At 30.6% G+C, this 27,679-nt stretch overlaps 1 protein-coding gene across 1 annotated transcript; it reads left to right on the forward strand.

Annotated features, from left to right (window-relative positions):
- LOC143059655 (uncharacterized) lies at nucleotides 1-23,924 on the forward strand. The gene is made up of 18 exons (XM_076233182.1): nucleotides 1-69; nucleotides 1,075-1,166; nucleotides 3,054-3,184; nucleotides 4,296-5,205; nucleotides 5,747-5,995; nucleotides 6,374-6,533; nucleotides 7,292-7,354; nucleotides 7,891-7,971; nucleotides 8,514-8,603; nucleotides 9,155-9,217; nucleotides 9,467-9,607; nucleotides 11,089-11,298; nucleotides 11,946-12,032; nucleotides 12,586-12,639; nucleotides 12,958-13,038; nucleotides 14,177-14,230; nucleotides 15,803-15,865; nucleotides 17,454-23,924. Exons 4-18 carry the CDS (start codon nucleotides 4,690-4,692, stop codon nucleotides 17,543-17,545), a joined length of 2,004 nt encoding a protein of 667 aa, XP_076089297.1. The 5' UTR covers nucleotides 1-69; nucleotides 1,075-1,166; nucleotides 3,054-3,184; nucleotides 4,296-4,689; the 3' UTR covers nucleotides 17,546-23,924.
- Nucleotides 23,925-27,679: the final 3,755 nt, after the last annotated feature.

Raw genomic sequence — 27,679 nt, forward strand, 5'->3', positions numbered from 1 at the left:
ACCAAATGAAGCCGTTCGAAGTCAATCACTACTCAGCCATTCTCGCTACGCAGTACAATATGTAAACAGGTAATAAACTGGAAACCCCTCGTATTTACGCTTTATCAAAAGAACCACAGGTATTTGTGGACAGGATACCCTTATATCCCGAATGACCCCCATGTAGTTTAATTTTTATTTATTTTTTATTATAAAATATAATATTAAACGTTCATTTAAATTGTTTTCACTGGGAATATATATGTCAAAGTTACTGACAAAGTCAGTAACTTAACATATATCTATATACATATCAGTCGACTGGCAACAATCTCAAATGCTGTTTGTCAGTAACTTCGACATATATATTCCCAGTGAAAACAATTTAAATAAACGTTTAATAAAAAATAAATCAAAATTAAACTACATGGGGGGGGGGGGGGGGGGGGGGGGGGGGTCATTCGGGATATTCCCACTCAGGGGCACCCAAAGTGTATCCTGTCCACAAGTACCTGTGCAAAGAATAATTAATACAAAATCAACATCTTAATATTTTGCCAAACTATCAAAACACCCAGACCAACATTTTTATTCTTAGTAAAATGTGAGTGCTTCAGATAGCAAGGAGTTATTAGATTTATGTATATACTTGAACATACTGACTTATAACTTCTAAAAATAAGGGATTATTTTGTTCTTTGTTGAACACTTGCATTCGTCGTTTATCTGTACTCACGAAATCCACGAAAATTGGTATCCCACAAATAATAATGAATCCACATGTACAGTAGTTGACAAACTGTGTCAGAGGTTTAGTTAGACACTGCATTCACTACATGCCTGTACATTCTTGTTTTTCAATAAACTGACCCACAGTGCTCACGGTGCTTACATATTTTTATACAGGTAGAAATCATTTAACATTTGTTTATTTTGGCTTTCATGGATATAACTTAGGTTAAAGCAGAAGCATGCTGCATGATTAGGTTTCTTTAATTGCAACAAAACAAAAATCATTGACTTTGTATTCATGTCCTGGTGAAGACTGAATGTTTCAATAATGAATTTCAATATACATGTAAGCTTTTTTTGTAGGAAAGATACATCCAGAACATCACAGTGTCCTACCAAAATCTTCATCAATAACATCAATCTTTCCTGTAAAAGATGATGACACTCGTATAACGGTAAAGTTTTAGTAATTTGTGTATTACCAATAAGGAGATGCCTTCAAAACATATATAACAGTCAGATTTGTCGTGCAATTTTCAAAGATAATTATTTGATAAATACTAGATTTTAGGTATATAATGTACAAGAGAGGTGGAAGAGACTATTTTGAAGTGATCATCAAAAAAAACAAACTGACAATGCTATGGGAAAAAAGTAATCAATAAATGAACAAGAGTCTGTAAAATACAATGTATTAAACTAAAGCAAAATTTAGTTATTTAGGCAGCAACCATTTGATTTTCTGGGGTTGGCTATGGATACTTTTTTACATTGAGCCAAAATAACTTTTTATCCTTTGGTAATTTTTCCAGGGCCAATGAAAAACAATTTCACCATCTATTGAAAACAATCATTGTAATTTTTTTAGTCCCCTACCAACGAAGTAGAAGGGGACTTTAGGTTTGCACTCTGCCCTTTTTTCGTTTGTCTGTCGTACCGTCTGTCAGTCAGTCTGTCTGTCCAGCAAATCAGCTTTCCACACTTTTTTTGTCATGCTTGAAGATAATGGTTTGATATTTGGTATATATATAGTATAACCATGAGAAGTTACAGATCAAGTTCTAATTTAGTTCCGGTCTGATAATTTTTTGCAGAGTTATGGCCTTGGACTTAGAAAAATCACATAAGTAATCTGTTTTCCACACTTTTTCATGTCATGCCTGAAGGTATTGACTTTTTATTTGCCCTATAGTTTAACCATGATAAGTTATAGATCAAGTTTGAATTTTGTTCTGCTCTGATGATTTTTTGCAGAGTTATGGTCCTTGGACTTAGAAAATTCACTCAAATAATTGATTTTCCACATTTTGTTTTTTAATGCTTAAAGATATTGACTTGAAATTTGGCATATAGTTAAACCATGACAAGTTACAGGTCAAGTGCAAATTATGTTCCAGTCTGATGATTTTTTTGCAGAATAAGGGTCCTAGGACTTAGAAAATTCATGCAAGAAATAAATTTTCCACTATTTTTTTTGTCATACTTAAAGATTTGAATTTGATATTTGGTTTAAAGTTTTACAATTAAAAGTTACATATCAAGTTTAAATTTTGATCTGATTTGGTGATATTAAGCAGAGTTACAAACATGTATATGCTTCTTGGACCTAGAAAACTCACACAATTTATCAATTTCAGTCATGCTTGACTACCGTTATATGGATTTGATATTTGGTATCTATAGTTTAACATGACAATTTACACATCAATTTCAAATTTTGTTTTCAGGAACAATGTATTTTAACTGGTAGGGGACTATGTTTTGCCATGCAATACTCTCAGAATGCTGATACTATCCATGCTTGTCTGTGTTCACACTTGTTAAAACAAACTTCTTTTTTCTCTTCAGTGATGAGTCAAATTATTTTTTCCATATCTTCCCGAAACAAACTTCCAATCCATAGCACCCCTAGAATATCAAATGGTTGCTGCCTTATTAGGAGATAAATTTATTATACTATGTGGGAATGAAACTGCAGCCTAAATCATAAATCTCAAAAGACATGAATCATTTTCAAAGGTCAATATATAATCATGTGATAATCTTCAAAAATAACCTAGATCTTAATTGTTCAAGTAATTAAAAGTGAATAAATTGAACAAATACAATATATATGTATATAAAGAAATGTCATCGTCATTCTTCTTATGTTGCTTATAAAGATAAAAAAAAATGGTTTTATAACAAAAGGATTCATGATCAAATCCTTTGAATATATGATATTAATAACTATTTGGACCACATATTACATTGTATTAAGCAAAATTAAATAAATTGTAAAATTTACCTTGTATTGTGAAGTATTTTATTTGACATTGAATCTTTTATTGAATGATTTACAGGTTTCATTAGGTCAAACTAGCATTAAGTTACTTGTGAACAGATTCAAGAAAACCTTGCTGTATAAGAAAGTAATTGAAAATGTCATTGATCTGTATCAATTTTGGGAGAACGTTGGCAGCTTCTTGAATTGGTAAATTAATTTAAATCTTATATAGGCATGATGTCCCATCGCAAAGAAAAAAGAGTCCTTTAGATATTTGAGATATTCAAAATACTTATCTAATTATATATGCAAATACATATCAAAGGTACTCTGGCTTATAATTTATACTACGCTATACACACGTTTCATCTATTTTAAAAGACTCATCAGTGATGGTCGATTCAAAATAATTGTTAGGCCAAATAGATAACGAAGTTAAAGATACACAACATTTAAAACACTGGAATACAGCTATTATACATGTTATAGATTTCATTATTTTTCCAATTTGATTTGATAGCAGGCTCAGTAGTACACAGAATTTACACATTTGAACATTTACATTTTTGTTTTTAGATTAAAACCAGTTTGATTACAAATTTTGATATTGGTATAATACAAAACTAGAAAAAAATTGATATTTTAGAAGTAAACATAACATGTTCAACAATGAATAAGTGTCAGTCATTATGACATATATATATGCTGTAAATTATTCGAGCATAGAAAAATGTAATGGTGTCATTATTGGATATATTTATATCTTTAAATTATGACACCAAATTTATCATGTTTATATTAACCTTCTATTAAAAACTTATTCAGATAGTACCTTTGTAAAAACTATAAGGACCTACGGGGAGAGCAGTGTTCTCCCCAGGGCTTTATAGCATCATGGCAGTGTGATGCTATATGCTATCTGAAATATTTTTTGTATAAATTGTGTTTTGGATGTGATGCTATAATTTTTTTATAGATGGTATTTCAAATTTGGCTGTTTTCCATGACACTTTTTGAAATTTGTGGGGGGAAAACTGGGAGAGACCACTAGTGTAAAGTGTCTGATGATAAAATGTTTTACAACATTCAACAGTCAAATGTTCAAGATAAGCTATACCATTAGAGTGCATGTTGTAGAAAAAAACTGGAAAAAAATTAGGGATGTTTTTATTCATTGGAATAATCACCCTATCACATTTTTTCTCATGGGGGTGTGGGGGGGGGGGGGGGGGGGGGGGGGGGGGCAAGGGGTATATTTTTGGTCAGAATGGTCAGAATCATGAAAATAAATGAATCCACAGTATACTACTTATTGTAGGGTCGCACCTAATAGTGATTATGATGATGAAGAGGAAGAGGAAGGTGATTCTATCGAATTTTTTGATAGTAGTTTAAATGAAGAAAATGGAGTTACTGAAAATATCCTGAAAACATATCCTAAGAAATCGCCTGATACAAATAGTGGAGATGACACCTTAGGAAACCTAGCTGCAAGGGAAGAAGAAACTTCTGGAGATGACACCTTAGGAAACCTAGCTGCAAGGGAAGAAGAAACTTCTGGAGATGACACCTTAGGAAACCTAGCTGCAAGGGAAGAAGAAACTTCTGGAACCTCTTATAAATCTGATGAATATCCTGTTTCAAGTGATGAAGAGACAGGGGATAAGCAAGATGTCAGTAGGGATGACTTAATAACCTCCCTCAGCAGAAAAATGGTAGCCTTCAAGTCTTTAGATGTATTTTTATTACATCCACCACCTCCTTCATACAGAGTAAGAGAAGTTGATCCAAATTTTGTTAAAGCTTTGACGGCAAAAATGATAGAAAAGAATTCTGTTGCTGTTGAAAATGCCCCTAATATTGTAGGCTTTGTAGATGTAAATTTACAAAATTTTAGCTTTGACAAATTATCAACATATAAAATCCATGTCATTGATGGCAACCATAGCATAAAGGCTCAAAAAGCAGCTTATAGAAAGACAAAAGACCCAACATTTAGATTTAGAGGCGTAAATATATATTGTGACCTGACTGAAGATGAGGCATTGTTTCTTGGTATAAGCCGAAATGAGGACACCAGCTCATTTGTCAAATTTGCTGATTATCAGAAGGTGGATCTAATCAGAAGAAAATTGTATTCCATGACAAAGACTAGTCAAAAAGAGGAGCCTCCTAAAACCCCAAAAGGTTTTAAAAATATGTTTGCCTGTATGCTGAACTTGAAAGAGGTAAAATAATTAAAGATTGATATTAATCAAAGTTGTTTGTCCTTTGACATGAATAAATAACATATGTGTAGGGAATACACGTACATTCATTTTGATGAAGCTGATATAATAAAGCACACACACAAACCAACACAGTAAACAATTAAGATGTCTGGAGAAGGACAACCATGCAGTCTTGATATTATGCAACTAGCTAGTCTTTTTTATATTTAACTTAATGCAGCACATTTAATTTTGTTACCATCAGACTGAGATCCAATTATTGTATTGATAATCAATATTAACTGTGAAACAGAAATTAATATGGATTAAAAACAAATTGAAAAACAAACAGCTTTATCTACCTTCTAAAAAGAAACTTTTAAGACAAATAAAAAGGGGCACACAACTTGATAATTTTTATGCATGTTTCAAGATATTTTCTGAAAAGAAGTTTAGGTTGAATTGGACAATTGGACCATACTGCTCATCAAGTTAACTATATTAATTATGACTGTGAGATGTATTGAATGATTTGTATATGTTTTTTTTTTATTTTTAGAAAAATGCAGTCGATGGAAAAAATATCATCAAGTTTCTTGCATGTCTTCCAAATAATTGCTATGGCTTATATAAAGACATCTGTTTAAAAAAGACAACTCTACCAGCATCAAAATTTACATGTTTAAGAGGATTAACGAATAGTGATGCATATGTGTGTTTACATAATTTGTCATTAACAGAATTAGAAAAAAAAGACTGGCAATATTTTTCAAGAAGTTGTTTAGAAAGACAGAAGAAAGTAAGAAAGGTATGCAGTTATAAACATTTTTGAAAGAATTTCTAAAGCAAAAAAAAAGTGTCTGATAAAATATAAAATATAAAATATTGACAGTGATATTAGAAAAAAAATGTTAACTTACATTATAATGATTCAACCTAAATTAAAATTGATTCAACCTAAATTAAAATATCACGTTTCAATACTAGGAATATTCAGAAATCAGTTAGGTTACATTTCAAAAGAAAAAAAGGTTGTAGTAGAATGTTTTACACCTTATAAACAAATTGGTTATGCTGGACAATATAAACCTCCATGCCCCAATTGCTTTATTTTATACCTTATTTTTTTTACATTCACTTACTGACAAAATAACTGTTATCTGTGAATATTATGTTTTTATTTCAGCATAGAAAAGATGTAACAGCCAGAATAGAATTTTCTGACACTTCAACCAAAATTTATGTTAACCAGAAACCAATGCCCGGAAGCTGTCTTTGTTTTAAATTTACATGGGACCAACAAGAAGTAACATTTACAAGTGAACAGTTAAAAGATAAATTGTTTGGTATATATTTTTTTCAATATTTATAATATAGTTTTGTTAGACATGTTAGAAAGGAAAACAATAATATTTGGTAAAAAAAATGGTTTATTTACCTATAATTCTTAAATGAGAATTTTATTTTAATTTTTGATTTTATGCTCACCTATCACTTGGTGTCCGTCATCGTCTGTCGTTGTTGTCATTGTAAACTATTTTAAAGATCTTTTCCTCTGAAACTACTGAACCAATTCCAACCAAACTTAAGATGAATGATCATTTGAGTATCTTGAATAAAGTTTGTGTTTTATTTCTATTTCATCAAAAAAACATGGCCGCCATGGTTTAAATAGAACATAGGGATAAAATGCAGTTTTTGGCTTATATCTCAAAACCTAAATCTTTAAGAGCAAATCTGACATGGGTAAAAATGTTCATTAGATCAAGATCTATCAGCTCTGAAATTTTCAGATGAATCAAACAACCTGTTGTTGGGTTGCTGCCACTTAATTGGTAATTTTAAGGAAATTTTGCAGTTTTTGGTCATTATCTTGAATATTATTAAAGATAAAGATAAACTGTAAACAGTAAAAATGATCAGCAAAGTAAGATCTACAAATAAGTTAACATTACCAATATTGTTAATTGACCCCTTAAGGAGTTATTGTCCTTTATTGACAATTTTACACGATTTGTTCATCATAACAATGCTACCTAAAAAAATCTTCTTCTCTGAAACTACTGAACTACTGCTCTGTTTAATCAAAGTCTTTTAATTTTAGGTAGCCAAAAGAATATAGATTTCATTGAAAAGACTAATAAAATAGAAAGAAGACCACTCAAAGGTATATGGTTTATATTGAACAGGTCTAAAACATCTTACATGTGACGTTTTAATGAGCCAAATTAAAAGATTGATTTTTTGTGTGAGAAAAGTTAATTTCAAAAGGACTTGAAATAATAGATAAGTTTGATTATTTAAACAAACACTTTTTTTATTCTATTTCTATTATTTTTTTTTGGAAAAGTCTATTGACTTCACCCATTTACTGGTTAGGGCTGTTCCAGAAAATACTATGTCCCCCCAGGGAAGGCAATTTTTTAAAATATTATGTGGGTGGTTGTATTTGTTAGTTATACCAAAATGCAAAGGGAGTGCTGTTCTAATTAAATTTTATTTCTGTGGGTGGTGGGGGTTAAAAAAAAGTGCCGTCCCTGGGGGGACATAGTCATTTCTGGAACAGCCCTTATTGATCTGAATTTATACAATTTTTATTTAGTATCAGAATGCTATTACGGCCTAGGCATGTAAAAGATATTGTTAAGGACACAACATTTATGGCAGACATTGTGATATTTTGTGTGTTCTTTATTATTTAAGGTATATCAAGTATATTTGGTCATGATGACATTTACTCAAATAGTGAACAGCTTTCGGATGAAGATGAAGATGATGAAACTGGTATGCAAATAAACCACTAACATATAAGATACATGGATTGTTACATCTTGCTCTTACAACGGCAATTACAAGTGGGAATTAAACTATATATATATATTAATTTAATAGTTTTTGTGGTGTTTAGGATGGATGTTGATGGAACAGGACACTTTTAATGTTAAAACACTTGATGGAACAGGACACTTTTAATGTTAAAACACTTGTTGGAACAGGACACTTTTAATGTTAAAACTCTTGATAGGACAGGACACTTTTAATGTTAAAACTCTTGATGGAACAGGACACTTTTAATGTTAAAACTATTGATGGAACAGGACACTTTTAATGTTAAAACACTTGGGTCATATTGTTACATGTGTCTGTCCATTCCTAATTATAAATTCTCAACATTTGTCATGATTTGTTCTTATGTCTGTAGATATCCAGGTGATTTTTGGTCAGTAAGTGAATATTGATGAATTTTAGATCAATTCTTTGCATTGTTTATGGACAAAAAAAAATCCTTAAATCTTTACTCATGTTTTTTTATTTTGTTTATTTAGTTATACCAGATAGCCCAGATGAAACAAGAGCTTCCTCAAATAGATACTCAATAACAAGATTTACTTCAAAGTCTAGTCAAAAGAAGCAAGGTAATATCCCATTTATAATCAGTTCTAGACAATCAAAAGCTTTGCATGTGATGTAATGATATATTTCAAACAGATCTGTTGATTTTAATATATTAGAACAAAATAATTGTAGTGAAGAAGCACAATTATTTTTTTTCATAGAAGAAAAGAACAAAAATGTATTCAATTTCATAATAATGAAGAGCAGGGAGGCCATATATTCTTGATATTTAATATTCAAAAACTTCTTTCATTATGATAATTTGATCATCTTATAAAAATAAGAGATGTGGTATGATTGCCAATGAGACACCTATATATCAAAGTTCAAATGAAGTGGATGCAAGCAATAAGGAGCAACCAATGATAGCCACTGAACTACAGGCTCCTGACTTAGGACATGCACATAAAGAATGTTACCAGTTTTTTACAGTATTGTGAAATCAGTAATATATAGATGAATATAGGATTGCATAGATCAGAACCAATTCAATGTCTGAAGTCAGCTTTTTTTTTTAGGTATAAACTGATTTTTTTTTAAGATTTATTGATATTGTCAATCCTTATTTCAGTTAATGCTAGTCCACTGATGAGCAGAACCCTAGTAGATAGTTTAGCTAGTGAAAAAGGATCAGGCAAGTAATATTTTTAGATGTCAGGAAAAGGCTATGATAGTAGGTATTAATTTTTGCAAGCAAAACTTACCATGTCAAATTATTGTTCTAAAAAATCTGTTAAGTTCAATAGGTCTACATGATAACAGATTATTGCATCAAATTTTGTCCTTGACTCTTTATTCAAATTTGTTCAATTGTATTTTATTGCATACAAATTTTTAGAAAACCTAAATGAATACAATGATGGAGCATCCTCTTTAATTATAGATATTTTAAACAAGGACTCAATATATGATGGTTTGACGAGCTACAAAGATTTAAACCCAGAAGAAGAGCAATCTAAAACTTCAGATGGCTACACAGATATAAACCTGAAAGAAAAGAGGACACCTAAAACTTCAGCAGATGGTATAGTTCTATTTTTAGGTGTAATACTACCAATTCATATACTCCACATTCAGTTTCATACGAAAAGGGGTAAATACAAATATTCCCTTGAATTTGACAGTTGTAGGAAATAAGACCTACATGTCATTGCAGTAAAAAATATTTCTGAGTCATAAACATATACCTTGGGTGTTTCAAAGCACCATTGTTTTATATCTGACAATTCTATAAAATATTTTGGATACTTGAGGTTACATGTTAACTAAATTTTTGAACACACTTAGGAAAACAATGGATGAAATTTGATTGGTTAACTTCCAGTGATGGTTATTATCTTATATGCAATGAAATGTTATGTGATTTTTTTTCTGTAGTACTGGACAGGATAAAACTTTACTCAAGCCAAGTATGTCTTTATTTGAAACAGAGATAAATTCTTCACAATTTTTTGTAAAGTGCAAATTTAACATAGCTAATAAGGGAGGGAGGGGGAATTGTGGTATTACACCTTACAAGTTATTTAATGACTGATGACTTTAATTGTTTTACTACTTTTTATAATATTTGAAAGTGAAAATTGGTTTAAACTAAGATTTTGTCGTTGATGACGTCATGAATTTTGAAGATTTATTGCACTAGTGCAATATTGGAAGTTATTGCACGCTAACTTTTGGTAACTTTCTGTGGAAAATATTATATTGCTATGCAATAATTTTATTTATCATATACTTAGACTAAATAACTTATGAATTTTACTGTATGGTAATAGCATTAAATGAACGTTAATTCCATATTTTTCGAATTGATGCTTAGCGGGCTGATATGAAAAGTTTATCACATGCTTTTCCGTAACGTTATCGCATGGCATTCCGGTGATACTCAGCAAATTCCGGAAAATACACCACAATGCTACGTTTTCAATGAAAAACATTACAATTAGTAGTGTACAAAACAATTATTTGGATACTGGAAAGTAAAAAAAAAACAAAACAAAAAACAAACAAACAAAACAAAACATACAAAACAAAACAATTAGATTGAGAATGGAAATGGGGAATGTGTCAAAGAGACAACAACCCGACCAAACAAAAAAACACAACAGCAGAAGGTCACCAAAACAAACACACATATTATTAAAAAAAATGCATTTTCAAAGTTTCAAACTATATTTAGAGAGTTACTTCAAAAATGTTAATTTCCAAACAGTGTTTATTATGTATTTTTTTGTCGATTCGTCCATATTTAAATATTTTTTCACTCTTTGAACTTCTATTTTGGAACCACACAAAAGGATCAAAATATGAATCTGTTATTTTTCTCCACTTTTGAAGCATATGATAAAAAGATCATAACATGGCATTTTTCATATCGCATGTATTATCAGCCCTCAGTCAATATCAGCCCAAGAGCCGCATGGCTCGAGGGCTGATATTGAACCTAGGGCTGATAATACATGCAATATGAAAAATGCCATGTAATAATCTGATATAATTGTCTTTCAGAATTTATAAAAATAATAGTGGATGAAGCTGCTTACATGAAAGCTGAGTTATATGGCAAACAAATTGAAGAAGATGAAGTAGAGACACGTCCGGACACGTTGTATAATGATATGGAAATACTTTTAGATCCTGTTTATCAGAAAATGTCCAAAAAATATTTTACCGATGATGCATGGATGGTTGTCACAAATGTCCTTAATATTTTACAAGGTATAAATAATAGTGTGATGCAGCATTTATTATTTTATTGGCATGAAGATAAATTGGATTTTTTTAATATATAGAAGTGTTTAAAGATATCCTATCCTGGGGGTAATAGTACAATCTAGATTTGAAATTTGTTTTAGTCTTTGTGTCTTTCCTGTTACAGTCCTGAAAGGGATATATTTATATTACAGTTAATCTGTTTGAAGAAAATTGTAATTTGATGACTTATCAATGAATCATGTAATAAAATGAGATACTAAAAGGGGTATCAAAAACCATAATTTTGAAAAACACAGACAACACTATCATGACTATGTATGGCCCCAAAAAAATAAGATGTAAAATATTTAAAGAACCTTTAGATTTAGCAATAGGAAAATGAAATCAGGTGCTCCTGTAATATTTTCAAAGCAGTTTCCACACTATGTTGGAAAAGTATTTGTTGTTGTTATTAGGCATGTTCTTATGATGCTGTTAATTGACATCTGTAGTAAATCAGTTGTCTATTTTCTATTAGTAAATACAAACAAAAATGAAACTTTCTTTTTGACCCCTTCGAAGTTATTTACAATAACAACAAAATTTGCATTTACAAGATTGATATCTATAGGATGTATAACTGTTTTACTAATTTTAATATTTTCTTTCAGCATATAACTGCAAACAAGTTGAGAGGAATAAGGAAATGGACAAAGTCTCAGGAAGCAACAAGGGGAAAGCTTTATGTGGATCAAAAGGTAGAATATACATCAAATACAAAACATCTTTCTGGCAAGATAATAATAACAAGTGGTGTGTCTATTATTGTGACAATGCCCAACAGAAGACCAAGTATACCAACTAAGCATAATATATGATATATACCCGAAGCTGGGAATGTCACAGTATATACCCTTTCTGAAACCTGAAAAACATATAATATAGAGAATATCATATGGCTTTTTCAATATCACACCCTTATCAACCAAAGACACCAATATAATCCCATGTGCTCTCTGGTTGATACCTTGTGTGATATTGACACTTTATTATATACATTTGAACCTCAAGTAGATGTTTTTCACATAACATGTGGTAATAAAAATGAGTTTGATAAAGCTGTTCAACCGTGACTGATATTGATGACTTGATGTCATACAGATAAGGTATGTGATAACAGCCTCTGCAACTGTGACTGATATCTATAACATCACAGATGGCTGATACAGCATGATTGCTATTGATCGTATTACACATACAAGTTATCTGTATTTACTACTTAGTATATAATAAATAACCTTTGTTTTATAGGAAGAAACTGTTTTAAAAACAGAAAAGATGTGGGAAGAGAAGCCAAATCATCAAGTATGTTTCCATTATAATTATTCTACACAAATTCAGTTGAAGATGTATTGCATCACTTTATAATCCCTGCTCTGTCACTAATTAATATGGGAAAAAGCACTAGTTAAAAATGAAAAACAATCTATATCAAATATTTGGTAGGATATTTACCTATAAAAAAATATTAGAAAATCCTCTAAATAACTACAAGCAAGATATTGGTATTGTGAACAAATATCATACTTTAGTAAATGTGGTGTCTCTATTCAAATAGGAACTTTGAAATGTATACTGGCACTACTTTTACATTTATGCATCTTTCTTTATTCTTAATTTCAGGTAATTCAGAAGATATATCTAAGAGTAATGTTGAATTTACAAAGACTGGCAACACGTGTAAAAGGAAAAAATCCTTAAAAAGTAAGTTTCACTACTGATTAAGTATTCATATCTCTGATAAAACAACATATTTGCGAAACAAAATTGAAAAAAAAGGTTGACGTTGTTTGACTTGTTATATCCATTATGGAGCAATGGTTATTGTAAGAAATTACCACAAATTTATTTTCAATTTAATTTTTTCAGCTCATCTGCCATCACTTTGTGTCTGTCGGCGTCGTCCTTCTATGTCATCTGTCATCGTTGTCCGTTGTCGTCATCGTAAACTATTTCAAATATCTTCTACTTAGCCAAATACTTCCAAACTTTAACTGAATTTTCCTTAGGTATCTAGTTTATAAATTGTATCCTTAGTTTTGATCCATCAATAAACTTGCCTGCCATGGCTAAAAATAGAAGAATTGAACAACTAATTGTTGGTTTGCTGCCACTAAATTGATGATTTTAAAGAAATTTGCAGTTTTCTTACTATCTTGAATATTGTCTTAGATAAAGATAAACTGTAAACAGCAAAAATGTTCAGCAAGTTTTACCTGCAAATAACTCAAATGACAAAAATTGTCAATTGACCCCTGAAAGAGTTATTGCACTTTAAAGTTTTTTGACAATTTGTTCACCATGTTTGTCAACTTTTGAAAGTTTTATGAAACTGCTGGATCAACTATTGCTAAACTTAATAAGGCTGAAAAAGTTTTAAAGTATCTAATAAGAAGTTTACGTTTTATTTCCTTGTACACCAAGAAACATAGTCACTATGGCTAAAGTTAAAACAAAGAGGTTAAATGCATTTTTTTTTGCTTTTGAAGATTGCATTTTTAAGCACTCATAATAAAGATAGATAAGCAAAAATAATGCTTGGTGAAAGATTTAAGCAAAAAATTACAGGTGAACGGTACAGGCTCTTTAGAGCCTCTTGTTTTTTTTATTTAAAGTTGCAAGCATAAAATCATGGAAAACATTTTGACAAATAATTTTGTGATCTTGGAATGTACTATTTTGAATGAAAAAAAAGTAGTTTTTGTTAATATTTAATTAAGGTATTTTTTCTTTATGGAGAATATTTTTACATGTGTATATTTAACATATAAATACATTTCAACTAAAAAATACTGTATTCAGTAGAATGCAGATTTAACTGGTTCTTTCTTTATATTTGTAGGAAAGCGTGATGTGTATTCATTTTCAAGTAATGATTCGCCTGTAAAAGCCTTTGGTATGTATTATTCGGTATTGAATGAAACAAGAAAAAAATGTAAAAACAGGTTAATGGTGTAACTAAATGATTCTGACCTGAAATAATGGTTAGTGCAGTTGAGTATGGTCAATAAGAAATTATTTTTAACCTTCATTACTAGAGGCCGTTCTATGCTAAATGTTACTTCGATATGTTTTTGGTAGGGGTGTGCCATTTTTGCCTTAAAAAATGTACCCATTCTAATATAGCATACACTGAACTTTGGTACCCATATTTATATAATTACATACAAAGAATGACCTATACTTATATACAATATTGTAAATATGACCCAGGATTTTACATGAAAACATAAAAAAAAATGGCACTCTTGGAGTTTATTTTTGTTATCTACTTTTTAGTTTGTTTCACAGGAAAAAATCTCAAATTTTACCACATCTGGCCATTAATTTAACATTTCCAAAAGTGTATTTATATAGAATATATGAAGAATATACCCCAAATCAATATAAGTTATCAAACTCAATGCCTTTTAATATAGAATTGGTTAAAAAGTAGGGGCATTTTAATATAGAATCTTCCAAAATCATGGCCCATATTTTTGGCACATCCCTGTATACCCTTTAATTGGAAGTTACCCCCCCTATGTCATTTTCATGGAGATTTGTACATGCCTCATTAGTCATGGTCTATTGACTTTGATGTTTTTGCTTAGTTTAGAATATTTTCCATAACTTACATGTAAAAGTATTCCTATTTTGATTTCAACATTTGCATTTTACCATCAAAATAACAAAAAGGCGAGACATTTTGCTGTGTTAACAGTTTTTTTAGACTCCTGGCATTTTAGCCAGTCAATATTCACTATGAAAAGGGATCAAGGATAAGGAATTTCGATTATAACACCTTGAAACCAATTCTTCATATTTTGATGTTTGTTCCGTTTACTGTTCAGCTACTTTACAATTTTACATTTCAACGGTGGATTGTCAAGGGAATAAGTATATGCTATACTCCTTACATAGCAATAACATTTGGAAAAATGTACTCCTATACCGGATGTTGACCTAACTCGACAATGATATAGCATGAATGGCTTTCATATTTCATTTATAGAAATAATTTATGTAGATCATGCAATCTATTTCTCAAAATCTGTCCTGTTAATAACCTTAGTTTTTGTGATCTCAGATCTGAAAGGATATATGTTTAAGCTAGCCATAAAACAATGTTCAACCCACCATTTCTTTTTAAATGTTATGTACCAAGTCAGGAATATGTCATTTTTATCAAATAGTTTGTTTCTGTTGCACTTCAGTGTTTATGTTGTTTCCTTTATAGTTGATGTGTTTCCTAAGTGGTTATAGTTTGTAATTTGGATTTGTTTTCTCTAAATCGATTTATGACTTTTGAACAGCCGTATACTACTATTGCCTTTATTTTAGCAAACTTCAATGTAATTTTCAAATAATAAATTTGGTTTAAGCTTTTTTCTGAGTTACTAGGGTAACATTTTTAACAGTATGATCCTTTGTATTTATTAACTTCATAACTCCAGTTTTTTTATTTAAGCACAATCTTGTATTACAGCAATTCCAGAAGTTTCCATCCCTGCAATTGAAGATGAAGTGGAGATAAAAGAAAAACCACAAGGTGACATTTTCTTTTACTTTACCTAACATGACTTCTTGATTTCTTTTGAGTTTTTGGAAAATCAATACTTAAAATAAAGAAAAAAAGCAAATATCTGGTGCTTTTTATAAGCATTTTGAACATTATTACATTTTTTTTATTCCAATGATGTATAGAGAGACCTTAATAATGCATTCAAAATCTGATAAAAATTCAAAATACAACTCTATTTACATATACCTCATATAGAAAAAGCATACATGGCTTTCACATCTATGTTCATCAATAGTTTTATTTTGCATGATTGTTTAACTGTCACTTTCATATAATTATATCCACACTTTAAAAAAAGGGGTATACTGTTTGACCTCTGTCTGTCTGTCTGTCCGTCCATTTGTCCGTCAGTCAGTCTCATGAAATTTTTGTCGCATTTTTCTTAGGAACTACACATCAAGGCTTCATCAAAATTGGTATCCAGGTTTATATGAGGGAGCTTTACCCTGTGATGCATTTCAGATTCATCACTTAATAACTTCCTGTTTACTGAACACTTATAATTTTAACACATATTAACAAAGTTGTCACAGTTTTCTCAGGGATTACAGATCAAGGCTTTCTGAAATTTGGCATCAAGGTCTATACTGTATTCAGATTTATCTTTTGACTATTTCCTGTTTACCAAACACTTGCATATTTTTACATATGTAAGGTGTAAATTTGTGTTGCATTTTTCTCTGGAACTACACATCAAGGCTTTCTGCAATGTGGTTATCTATGTTTATCAGGTTTATATATGCAAAAAAAAGAGGAACGAAAGATACCAAAGGGACAGTCAAACTCGTAAATCTAAAACAAACTGACAACGCCATGGCTAAAAATGAAAAAAGACAAACAGAAAAACAATAGTACACATGACACAACATAGAAAACTAAAGAATAAACAACACGAACCCCACCAAAAACTAGGGGTGATCTCAGGTGCTCCGGAAGGGTAAGCAGATCCTGCTCCACATGCAGCACCCGTCGTGTTGCTTATGTGATTACAAATCCGGTAAATAGTCTAATTTGGTAGGTCAAATTCATGAAAGGGAAGGGGATTGTAGTTACGACGTAAGGAACATATCCGATATCATTTGTGAAACGGTTATTCCATAACGGTCAACCAACTCGTGATGGCGTCCGTAAAATTTTCGAAGGCTATTATCATGTGATACATTTTCAGATTCATCACTCAACAACTTCCTATTATTCCTTTTCTTTTAGCTGGGGGTGGGGTATCATTAATGAGTGGTAGCTCACTGATTCACTTGTTTGATGAGATCCACTGAATTTACAAATAATAGAAATGATACTGGTAAAAAGTTCAAAAATTAAATCTTATGTATATATATATAAATTCTTTTATTTTGTTAAGGAAGGGAGAGGTCTGTTTTTGAAACTAAAAAAAAGTTTAACTTAATTATATATTGGAGAGGAAAAAAAAATCATTGTGTACATTTTATTTGCACAGGAAGATATGATAATAAACATTATAATTATTATCTCATGCTACTTTTGTCATAGTTATTGTTGATTAAATGTAATTTATATTGTAAAGTTTTAATTTTAGGTTCATCTGTGAAGAAGGAACTCAGAATAAGATTAACTGATATTAATACAGTAACTGATATTGGAAAATATATAGATTTAAAAAACAACTAAACTGTCAAAGGGCAAATGAAGAAAAGATTGAAACAGATAGAAAGTGTATTGGATTTACAAAAGCACAATATTTTCCAGATGACTTTAAACAGAACAATGTGCAGAAATATAAAGCCTTATTATTAGAATGAGGTAATAGACAGTTTTGTAAAATTCGTTATCATTTAACCAGAAAATGTTTCTTTCCTCATGCTGTTAGCATCATAAGCCTGAATATTGTCATAAGCCTGAATATTGAAAGTAACACCAGAACTCAATTTAATTGAGATTCAAGAAATAGTTTTGATTTTATTACTAAAAATTGATTTAATGTCAGAAAGATAAGTTTTCTTAGATTAAGAAAGATGTTTAGTAAAGATTTCTAATGTTACTTTCCTCATGCTGTTAGCGTCATTAGCCAGAATGTGGAAAGTAACACCAGAACTCATTTTGGTTGAGATTCAAGTAATGGTTTTGATTTTATTACTTAAAATTGATTTAATGTCAGAAAGATAAGTTTTCTTAGATTAAGAAAGATGTTTAGTAAAGATTTCAGATGTTTCTTTCCTCATACTGTTAGCGTCATTAGCCAGAATGTGGAAAGTAACACCAGAACTCATTTTGATTAAGATTCAAGAAATAGTTTTGATTTTATTACTAAAAATTGATTTAATGTCAGAAAGATAAGTTTTCTGAGATTAAGAAAGATGTTTAGTAAAGATTTCGTATGTTCATTTCCTCATGCTGTTAGCGTCATTAGCCAGAATGTGGAAAGTAACACCAGAACTCATTTTGATTGAGATTCAAGAAATGGTTTTGATTTTATTACTAAAAATTGTTTTAATGTCAGAAAGATAAGTTTTCTTAGATTAAGAAAGATGTTTAGTAAAGATTTCTGATGTTTCTTTCCTCATACTGTTAGCGTCATTAGCCAGAATGTGGAAAGTAACACCAGAACTCATTTTGATTGAGATTCAAGAAATGGTTTTGATTTTATTACTTAAAATTGATTTAATGTCAGAAAGAAAAGTTTTCTTAGATTAAGAAAGATGTTAAGTAAAGATTTCTGATGCAACTTTCCTCATACTGTTAGCGTCATTAGCCAGAATGTGGGTGAAGAAGGAACTCAGAATAAGATTAACTGATATTAATACAGTAACTGATATTGGAAAATGTATAGATTTGATAAACAACTAAACTGTCAAAGGGCAAATGAAGAAAAGATTGAAACAGATAGAAAGTGTATTGGATTTACAAAAGCACAATATTTTCCAGATGACTTTAAACAGAACAATGTGCAGAAATATAAAGCCTTATTATAGAATAAGGTAATAGACAGTTTTGTAAAATTCATTATCATTTAACCAGAAAATGTTTCTTTCCTCATGCTGTTAGCATCATAAGCCTGAATATTGAAAGTAACACCAGAACTCAATTTAATTGAGATTAAGAAATAGTTTTGATTTTATTACTAAAAATTGATTTAATGTCAGAAAGATAAATTTTCTTACACTATGAAAGATGTTGAGTAAAGATTTCTAATGTTACTTTCCTCATGCTGTTAGCGTCATTAGCCAGAATGTGGAAAGTAACACCAGAACTCATTTTGATTGAGATTCAAGAAATGGTTTTGATTTTATTACTAAAAATTGATTTAATGTCAGAAAAATAAGTTTTCTTAGATTAAGAAAGATGTTTCGTAAAGATTTCGGATGTTTCTTTCCTCATACTGTTAGCGTCATTAGCCAGAATGTGGAAAGTAACACCAGAACTCATTTTGATTGAGATTCAAGAAATGGTTTTGATTTTATTACTTAAAATTGATTTAATGTCAGAAAGATAAGTTTTCTTAGATTTAAAAAGATGTTTAGTAAAGATTTCAGATGTTTCTTTCCTCATACTGTTAGCGTCATTAGCCAGAATGTGGAAAGTAACACCAGAACTCATTTTGATTAAGATTTAAGAAATGGGTTTGATTTTATTACTTAAAATTGATTTAATGTCAGAAAGATAAGTTTTCTTAGATTATGAAAGAAGTTTAGTAAAGATTTCTGATGTTCATTTCCTCATGCTGTTAGCGTCATTAGCCAGAATGTGGAAAGTAACACCAGAACTAATTTTGATTGAGATTCAAGAATGGTTTTGATTTAATTACTTAAAATTGATTTTATGTCAGAAAGATAAGTTTTCTTAGATTATGAAAGATGTTAAGTAAAGATTTTGGTTGTTACTTTGCCTCATGCTATTAGCGTCATTAAAGTAATTCTGAAACTTGTTCATTCGAATCCTTGCCTTCATGTATTTTTATATTTTTAGCTCACCTGACTTAAAAGGTCAAGTGAGGCTTTTCTCATCACTTGGCGTCTGTCGTCCCTTGTCTGTTAACTTTTTACATTTTTAACTTCTATTAGAGAACCACTGAATGGGATGAAACCAAATATGGCATGAATGTTTCTTTTGAGGTGCTGACCAGGTATTATTACTTTGTAGCAGATCAATCATCCAGGATGGCCGCCAGAGTGGGGCTTAGTTTAACATAGGACTCTATGGGAAATACATACAAATGTCTTCTTTAAGAGAACCACTAAATGGAATGAAACCAAACATGGTATGAATGATCCTTTTGAGGTGCTGACCATGTGTTGTTACTTTGTAGCCAACTAGATTATCCAACATGGACGCCAGCAGGGGACTTAGTTTAACATAGGATCCTATAGGAAATAGATAAAAATGTCTTCTTTTAGAGAACCACTGAATGGAATGAAACCAAACATGGCATGAATGTTCCTCATGAATTGCTTACCAAATTTTGTTACCTACGTATCGGATCCATCGTCCAAGATGTCTGCCATCAGGGGACTTAGTTTAACATAGAATATTATGGAAAATGCATACAAATGTCTTCTTTTAGGGAACCACTTAAAAGTAAAACAACAAAAATACTTAACTCCAAGGAAAATTCTAAATGGAAAGTCAAATGGCAAAAAAAAGTTGGGAGTGGGGAGGCTAAAACACATCAAACGAATGGAAAGCAACTGTCATATTCCTGATTTGGTACAGCATTTGCGAATGTAGAAAATAGTGGATTAATCCTGGTTTTAAAGCTAGTTTAACATAGGACCCTAAAGGAAATACATACAAATTTCTTCTTGTAGAAAACAGATTCAAGGTTTGAAACCAAACATTAAATGAATGTTTTTTATGAGGTGCTGACCAAGTGTTACGATTTTGTAGTTCATCCATCATTGAAGATGACAACCAGCAGGGAACTTAGTTTAATATAGGACCCTATCTAAAATAAATACAAATGTCTTCTTCTAGAGAACCACTGAATGGAAAAAAAACATACATGGCACGAATGACCCTTACAAGGTGCTGACTAAGTGTTGTTACTTTGTAGCTGATCCGTCATCTACCATGGCTGACAGTGGGGGTACTTTGTTTAACATAGAACCCTATGAGTACTAAATACAAATGTTCAAATAATATAATCAAAGCCAGTTGAGCGATTCAGGCTCTCATGAGCCTCTATTTTTTTTATTTTCAACATCATAGCACATGCCTACATGGTAATAGTGAATAGTACAGAATCAAAAATAGATATGTAAAATTGTATCTTAATTTTACTCTAGGTTTTTTCATGAAAAATGTATTACAGTTAGATGCAGATGTTAAAAGATGTAGAGATAGCAAACTGGGTTTTCTGATCCCATTAATTACACTTTTTCAGCTTGAAAAAGATTTTGTGAAACTTCTATTGCCTAGAAGAATTTGTAAAAAAAATTATAAAGATATATATTCATTGTGGTTAATGCCTTCGTATACGGATATTATAAGCAATTTTTACTTATTTGATAAGTTTGATGTCAATTCCGAAGACATTTTAACTTATGATGATTTCAATAATTTATATTTGAAGTTAAGACTGTACATGATGATAATGTGGTTAATACTTTACCTACATGTATTTGTCAAAAGTGTACTGCCTTCCGATCTAATAGATCAACTCAATTTAATGAAGGCACTTATCCTACACCTTGTTATGGACCTATTTCAAATAGTCCTTTTAAGAATATGCCAGGTGCTAAAGCATACAAATTTGGTGGTGGTAGACCAGGATAATTTTTTGTATATGAACAGTGTAAACATGAGGCATTATAAGACATTCCTCATTCCTTTTTGGGGCGGGTCACATTATCATCTTAAGAGGAAACTATTCATATTAATAGTGGGAATACAAAAAGGAAAGAGGATTGTCTTTGCTAAATCATGGATACAATTGTTTTAAAATTTAACTTTGGTCAGGATGGTGAATCAAGTATGGTCACCATCCAGCCCCAGGCCAAAGTAGATTTAGTGTTAAGACGTAGTGAATATTTGTTAGATGTTGTAAATGGATATGTTCGATTACATGGTAGCAGTAAAAGTATAGAACTTAATATAAATACATGTGTATTAAACTGTAGTCGTAATTTTACACTAGGTTTTTCATGAAAAATGTATTACAGTTAGATGCAGATGTTAAAAGATGTAGAGATAGCAAAATGGGTTTTCTGATCCCATTAATTACACTTTTTCAGCTTGAAAAAGATTTTGTGAAACTTCTATTGCCTAGAAGAATTTGTAATAAAAATTATAAAGATATATATTCATTGTGGTTAATGCCTTCGTATACAGATATTATAAGCAATTTTTACTTATTTGATAAGCTTGACATCAATTCAGAAGACATTTTAACTTCTGATGATTTCAAACAATTTATATTTGAAGTTAAGACTGTACATGATGATTACCTGGTTAATACTTTACCTACATGTATTTGTCCAAAGTGTACTGCCTTCCGATCTAACAGATCAACTCAATTTTATGAAGGCACCTATCCTACACCTAATTATGGACCTATTTTAAATAGTCCTTTTAAGAATATGCCAGGTGCTAAAGCACATCAATTTATTGGTGGTAGACCAGGATAATTTTCTGTATATGTTCTTTTTATATTAAATATGATACATTGTTTTGCTATGATTTTTTTATGTAGACGTCATTTTTTTTGTCCATTATGGCACAACTAGAAGTAGTTCTTTCAAGAACAATGTCCAGGTGTATATCTATAGACTAGGATAATTGTCTGTTTTGTTTAATATCATTATTGGTTTTTTTGTCGAGCCTTCGACTTTAGTCGAAAAAGCGAGACTAAGCGATCCTACATTCCGTCGTCGTCGGCGTCGTCGGCGGCGTCAACAAATATTCACTCTGTGGTTAAAGTTTTTGAAATTTTAATAACTTTCTTAAACTATACTGGATTTCTACCAAAGTTTGACAGAAGCTTGTTTATGATCATAAGATAATATCCAGAAGTAAATTTTGTAAAAATAAAATTCCATTTTTTCCATATTTTACTATAATTGGACTTAGTTTTTTCTGCGGGGAAACAAAACATTCACTCTGTGGTTAAAGTTTTTTGAATTTTAATAACTTTCTCAAACTATCCTGGGTTTGTACCAAACTTGGACAGAAGCTTGTTTATGATCATAAGATAGTATCCAGAAGTAAATTTTGTAAATAAATAAATCCATTTTTTCCATATTTTACTTTTAAATGGACTTAGTTTTTCTGCGGGGAATCATTACATTCACTCTGTGGTTAAAGTTTTTAAAATTTTAATAACTTTCTTAAACTATCCTGGGTTTGTACCAAACTTGGACGAAGCTTATTTATGATCATAAGATTGTATCCAGAAGTAAAGTTTGTAAATAAATAAATCCATTTTTTCCATATTTTACTTTTAAATGGACTTAGTTTTTCTGCGGGGAACCATTACATTCACTCTGTGGTTAAAGTTTTTAAAATTTTAATAACTTTCTTAATTAAACTATACTGGGTTTGTACCAAACTTGGACAGAAGCTTATTTATGATCATATTAGATTGTATCCAGAAGTAAAGTTTGTAAAAAGATTACTCCGTTTTTTCTGTAATTTACTTTTAAATGGACTTAGATTTTCTTACAATCATAAAATAGTAACAAGAGGAATATTTTTATTGATTTTTTTCCTCATTATTGTTGAGCCTGCAATTTACAGCAAAAATAGGCGAGACACTGGGTTCCGCGGAACCCTTACAAATTTTTTTAATGAATAATACATTATATATCTCTAAATTGTTTATGTAAACATTAATTGATTCTGTAGGGTCAATTTCTTTTTTAGAATATGTTATGTGGTATGTCCCTTACACTAGTGCTAGACTTATTAAATTATTATTAATAATTTAAATTATTATTAATAATTTAATGTCTATTGAATTTCTTTATAAGATATTGTGCATATGTTGCTTTTTTAAAATAGTAAAAGTAAACATTGTTTAATTCTCTTAACATTATTAAATGATGAAACATGTTTACCTGTTGTTTTGTTCTTATTGTCTTGCCTTGACATACAAAAAACGTTAAGTATGTTGGTTTTTGATTGCAGATTCAAATGTTGTTAACATTTCTGATTAAGGTTTATGACCCCTTCTGTAGGATGGTGGATTACAAAATGTTTTCAAAGTGCTATAATATCAAAACAGCAAAATTACAAAAATAAAAGTGAAGTTCCATTTTGTACCAATTGTAAATGTCATCAATACAATACTAGCTATTTATTGTTTCATTACTATATTGCATTTAATAGAGGCAGAACATCTTTGTTTCATAGATTTTTTTTGTAAATCAATGATATTTGGTATCCAGTTTTATAAGCATTTCCATTGAGATTATTTGGGACTCCCACTCAGTCATGGTTTTATGACTTTGAAAACTTTAGCATAGGTTACACATTAAAGTTTGTGATTAGGTTAGTTTAATAAAATTACGGTACCAATTTTCCTGCACCAGATGCGCATTTCGACAATACATTCTCTTCAGTGATGCTCGTGGCCAAAATATTTGAAATCCAAATCTTATATAAAAGATGAAGAGCCACCAACTTAAAGGACACTACTTCTGAAAGGTCAATGATATTTGGAATGCAGAAGTTTAAACATTAGCACATCATATTTTCATTGAGATTATTTGACAGTAACCACCCCTAAGATTTTCCAACTATTGAAAAGTCTACATGTTAAAAGTTTGGAACAAGTATAAAAATTAGGAGATTCGATACACAATGAGACAACTATCTACCAAAGTTCAAATGAAGTGAATGCAAGCAATTATAGGCAACCATACATACTTCAACAATGAGACAATCCATACCATATGATCAGTTATAAAAAGTCCTGACTTGAAAAATGTGAAATAATTCAAATGATAAAAAAACAATGGCTTATTTATAACAATACAATTTATGAAAATCAAATACAACAGACATGAACCAACGACAACCACTTGACTACTGGCTCCGGACTTAAGACATGCACATACAGAATGTTGTGGGTTAAATATTTTAGTGAACGCGCAACCCTCAACTAACATGGGACAGTGGTGTAACAGCACACATTAGAACAAACTGAAAATATTAGTAGCAATTGGCTTACAAACTTAAAAAAATGGTACAAAGCATTAAAACGTATGTTCTTCCAGACTAAAGTACAATATATCAATCAGTACACATGCAGGCAACATATTTAGTGAAAAGAAGTCGTTAACAATCAGAGAAACACATGACATTGTGCAATGCCAAAATAAACAAAAATGAACATTATAGACGTAGGTTGAAGAGTTCTCATAGCTGTACATATAAAGGATGCCTAGGTGGTCGAGTGGGCTAAGAAGTCAACAACTATCACTAGCCTGTCAAACTGAGGTTTAGAGAGCAAATCCTGGAACAGGAAAATGCACTCAACTCAAATTTTAATTAACTAGGATTGTCAGTTTTCCTACGGAAGGTCGGTTGTTCTCTCCAGGCACTCAAGCTTCCTCCACCAATAAAAATGACCACCGCAAAAGAGTACAATTGTGTTGAAAAATGGCATTAAACACCAATCAATCAAACAATCTATCAGTTATGTTCTAATTTTTCAAAAACAAATTCATTGTTTATACCTATTTACAATATTTAAAAAATTACTACTGTGTTAAATTGATAACCCTTAAGAATACTATTCAAAGGATCAATACTTCAAGTAAGCCAGTTTAGGGGAACTACTTCTGATATGTAAATGAATTAGAGTCAAAACTTTTTCATAGTTTACATGTTGAATGTTTATGTTTAGGTCAGTTTAAGGTGTACAAGTTATGATATATGAATTGTATAAGAATGAACACATCTGTTTTCCATGGAGATTTTGTGTTCCGCTCATGCTCAGTCATGGTATAACAGAAGGTTTCTTCTACTTTCATCTTGTATTATGAAGGAAGTCTATCAATGGCAAGTTTATGGGAACCAATAATGATAATTGGGTCTATGATAGTGGGTATGCTGTAGTAAAAGCATTGGAACAATTCTTTCATTGAGAAAATGTTGTCCCTAAGTCACGACCTATGACTGTGAAACCGTCGCATAAATTTGTAGTCAACATAGTAAGTGATTAGGTCAGTTTGAGTGGATCCACTTAAAATATTAGTCATTGTTTTTAGTAGTATGCAGTTTTATTATCATTGGCAAATCTTACATCTCAGAAAGCATTTGACATTGTTCCTTCAATCATAATAACTAACTTTGAGTATTTTGCATAATTTAGATGTTAACAAGTGTTACTTTTTAAATTTTAATTTCTGCATTTTGGTATTAAAATTATTAACAGACAAGATCTATTTCTGTGTCAATATAAATAAGAAGATGTGGTATGAGTTCCAATGAGACAACTCTCCATCTAAGCCACAATGTATTAAAAATTATAGGTCAAAGTAAGGCCTTCACCACGGAGACTGAGTTCAAACAAACAGCAAGCTATAAAGGGCCCAAAATTGACCAGTGTAACATAATTCAAATAGGAAAACCAACGGTCTTATCTATTTACAAAACGAGAAATTGAAACATACCAAAAAATGACAACCACTGAACAACAGGTTCCTGACTTAGGACAGGTGCATATAATATATGCAGTGGGTTTGAACGTTTTACAAGGCACCAACCTTCACCCCAAACCTTGTACAATCCGAAGTAATAATTGCATCTGGTGTAAAAGAGGAGCGAATTAAAGGGAACGTTCAATCTAAAAGTAAAAAATAAAAAACTGACAAAGTCATGGCTAAAAAAGAACCAGATAAACAGACAAACAACGGAACACAAATACAACACAGAAAACTAAAGACTGAGAAACACGAACCCCACCAAAAACTGGGGATGTCAGTGAGACAACACTACTTAAATAGACTTACACACATAAGTATTAACCCATACAATAAACAGACATCCAAACTGGGAATGAACTAGGTTTGGTTAGGCCTGGCTGGGAATCAAAATTCTACACTGATACATAAGTCAGTTCACATAAAAATAAGATCTGAGCATGGGTGTAAATTCAACATATAGTGTTGTAAAATATGAAGAGTGACCTTTTTTAAATGATCGTGTTTCATTTATCAAGTGATCATGATTATAGACTGCTTTGTAGTAAATATTTAAACTAAGACCTTTGTATCTTCTATTGTGAACTTAATAATTATATATATGTAGCTTAAAAAAAACTTGCATATCCCTAAATACAAATTTTCATCAATTGTCCCGTCTTGTCATGCACAACATAGGGGAGATCTTTCATCAATCAGCTCTTTGTTCACTAGTATTTTCAACAGAAACAAACAAAGAAGCAAAGAAACAGCATTTGTTCACAGCAATTTTAATATTATTGATAAATTACAAATTAAACATGTTTATACATATTCACTTAAAATTAAACAAAAATTATATAATCATTTACCTAATTTTTTTTAATCAAAATTAGAATGGAGATGATGTAAGGTGAGAGGTGTTTATACATGTAAATGAATAAATGTAAATGTAGTGATGTGAAAAGTTCATAATATTAATTGAATAATATATACAAAGAATGAATAAAATAAGATTATTAAATAGTTAAAATGTTTTCATAAAAATTAAAATGGAAATGTGATAAGGTGACAGGTATATACCATGTATACATATAAATGAATAAGTGTAGAAGTAGTGATGTGAAAAATTCATAATATTTACTACTTCGTATATACAAAAATTCAATGAAGCTAAAAAAAA

The sequence above is a fragment of the Mytilus galloprovincialis genome, chromosome 14 (genome assembly GCF_965363235.1).
Source record: "Mytilus galloprovincialis chromosome 14, xbMytGall1.hap1.1, whole genome shotgun sequence".
Lineage (NCBI taxonomy): Eukaryota > Metazoa > Mollusca > Bivalvia > Mytilida > Mytilidae > Mytilus > Mytilus galloprovincialis.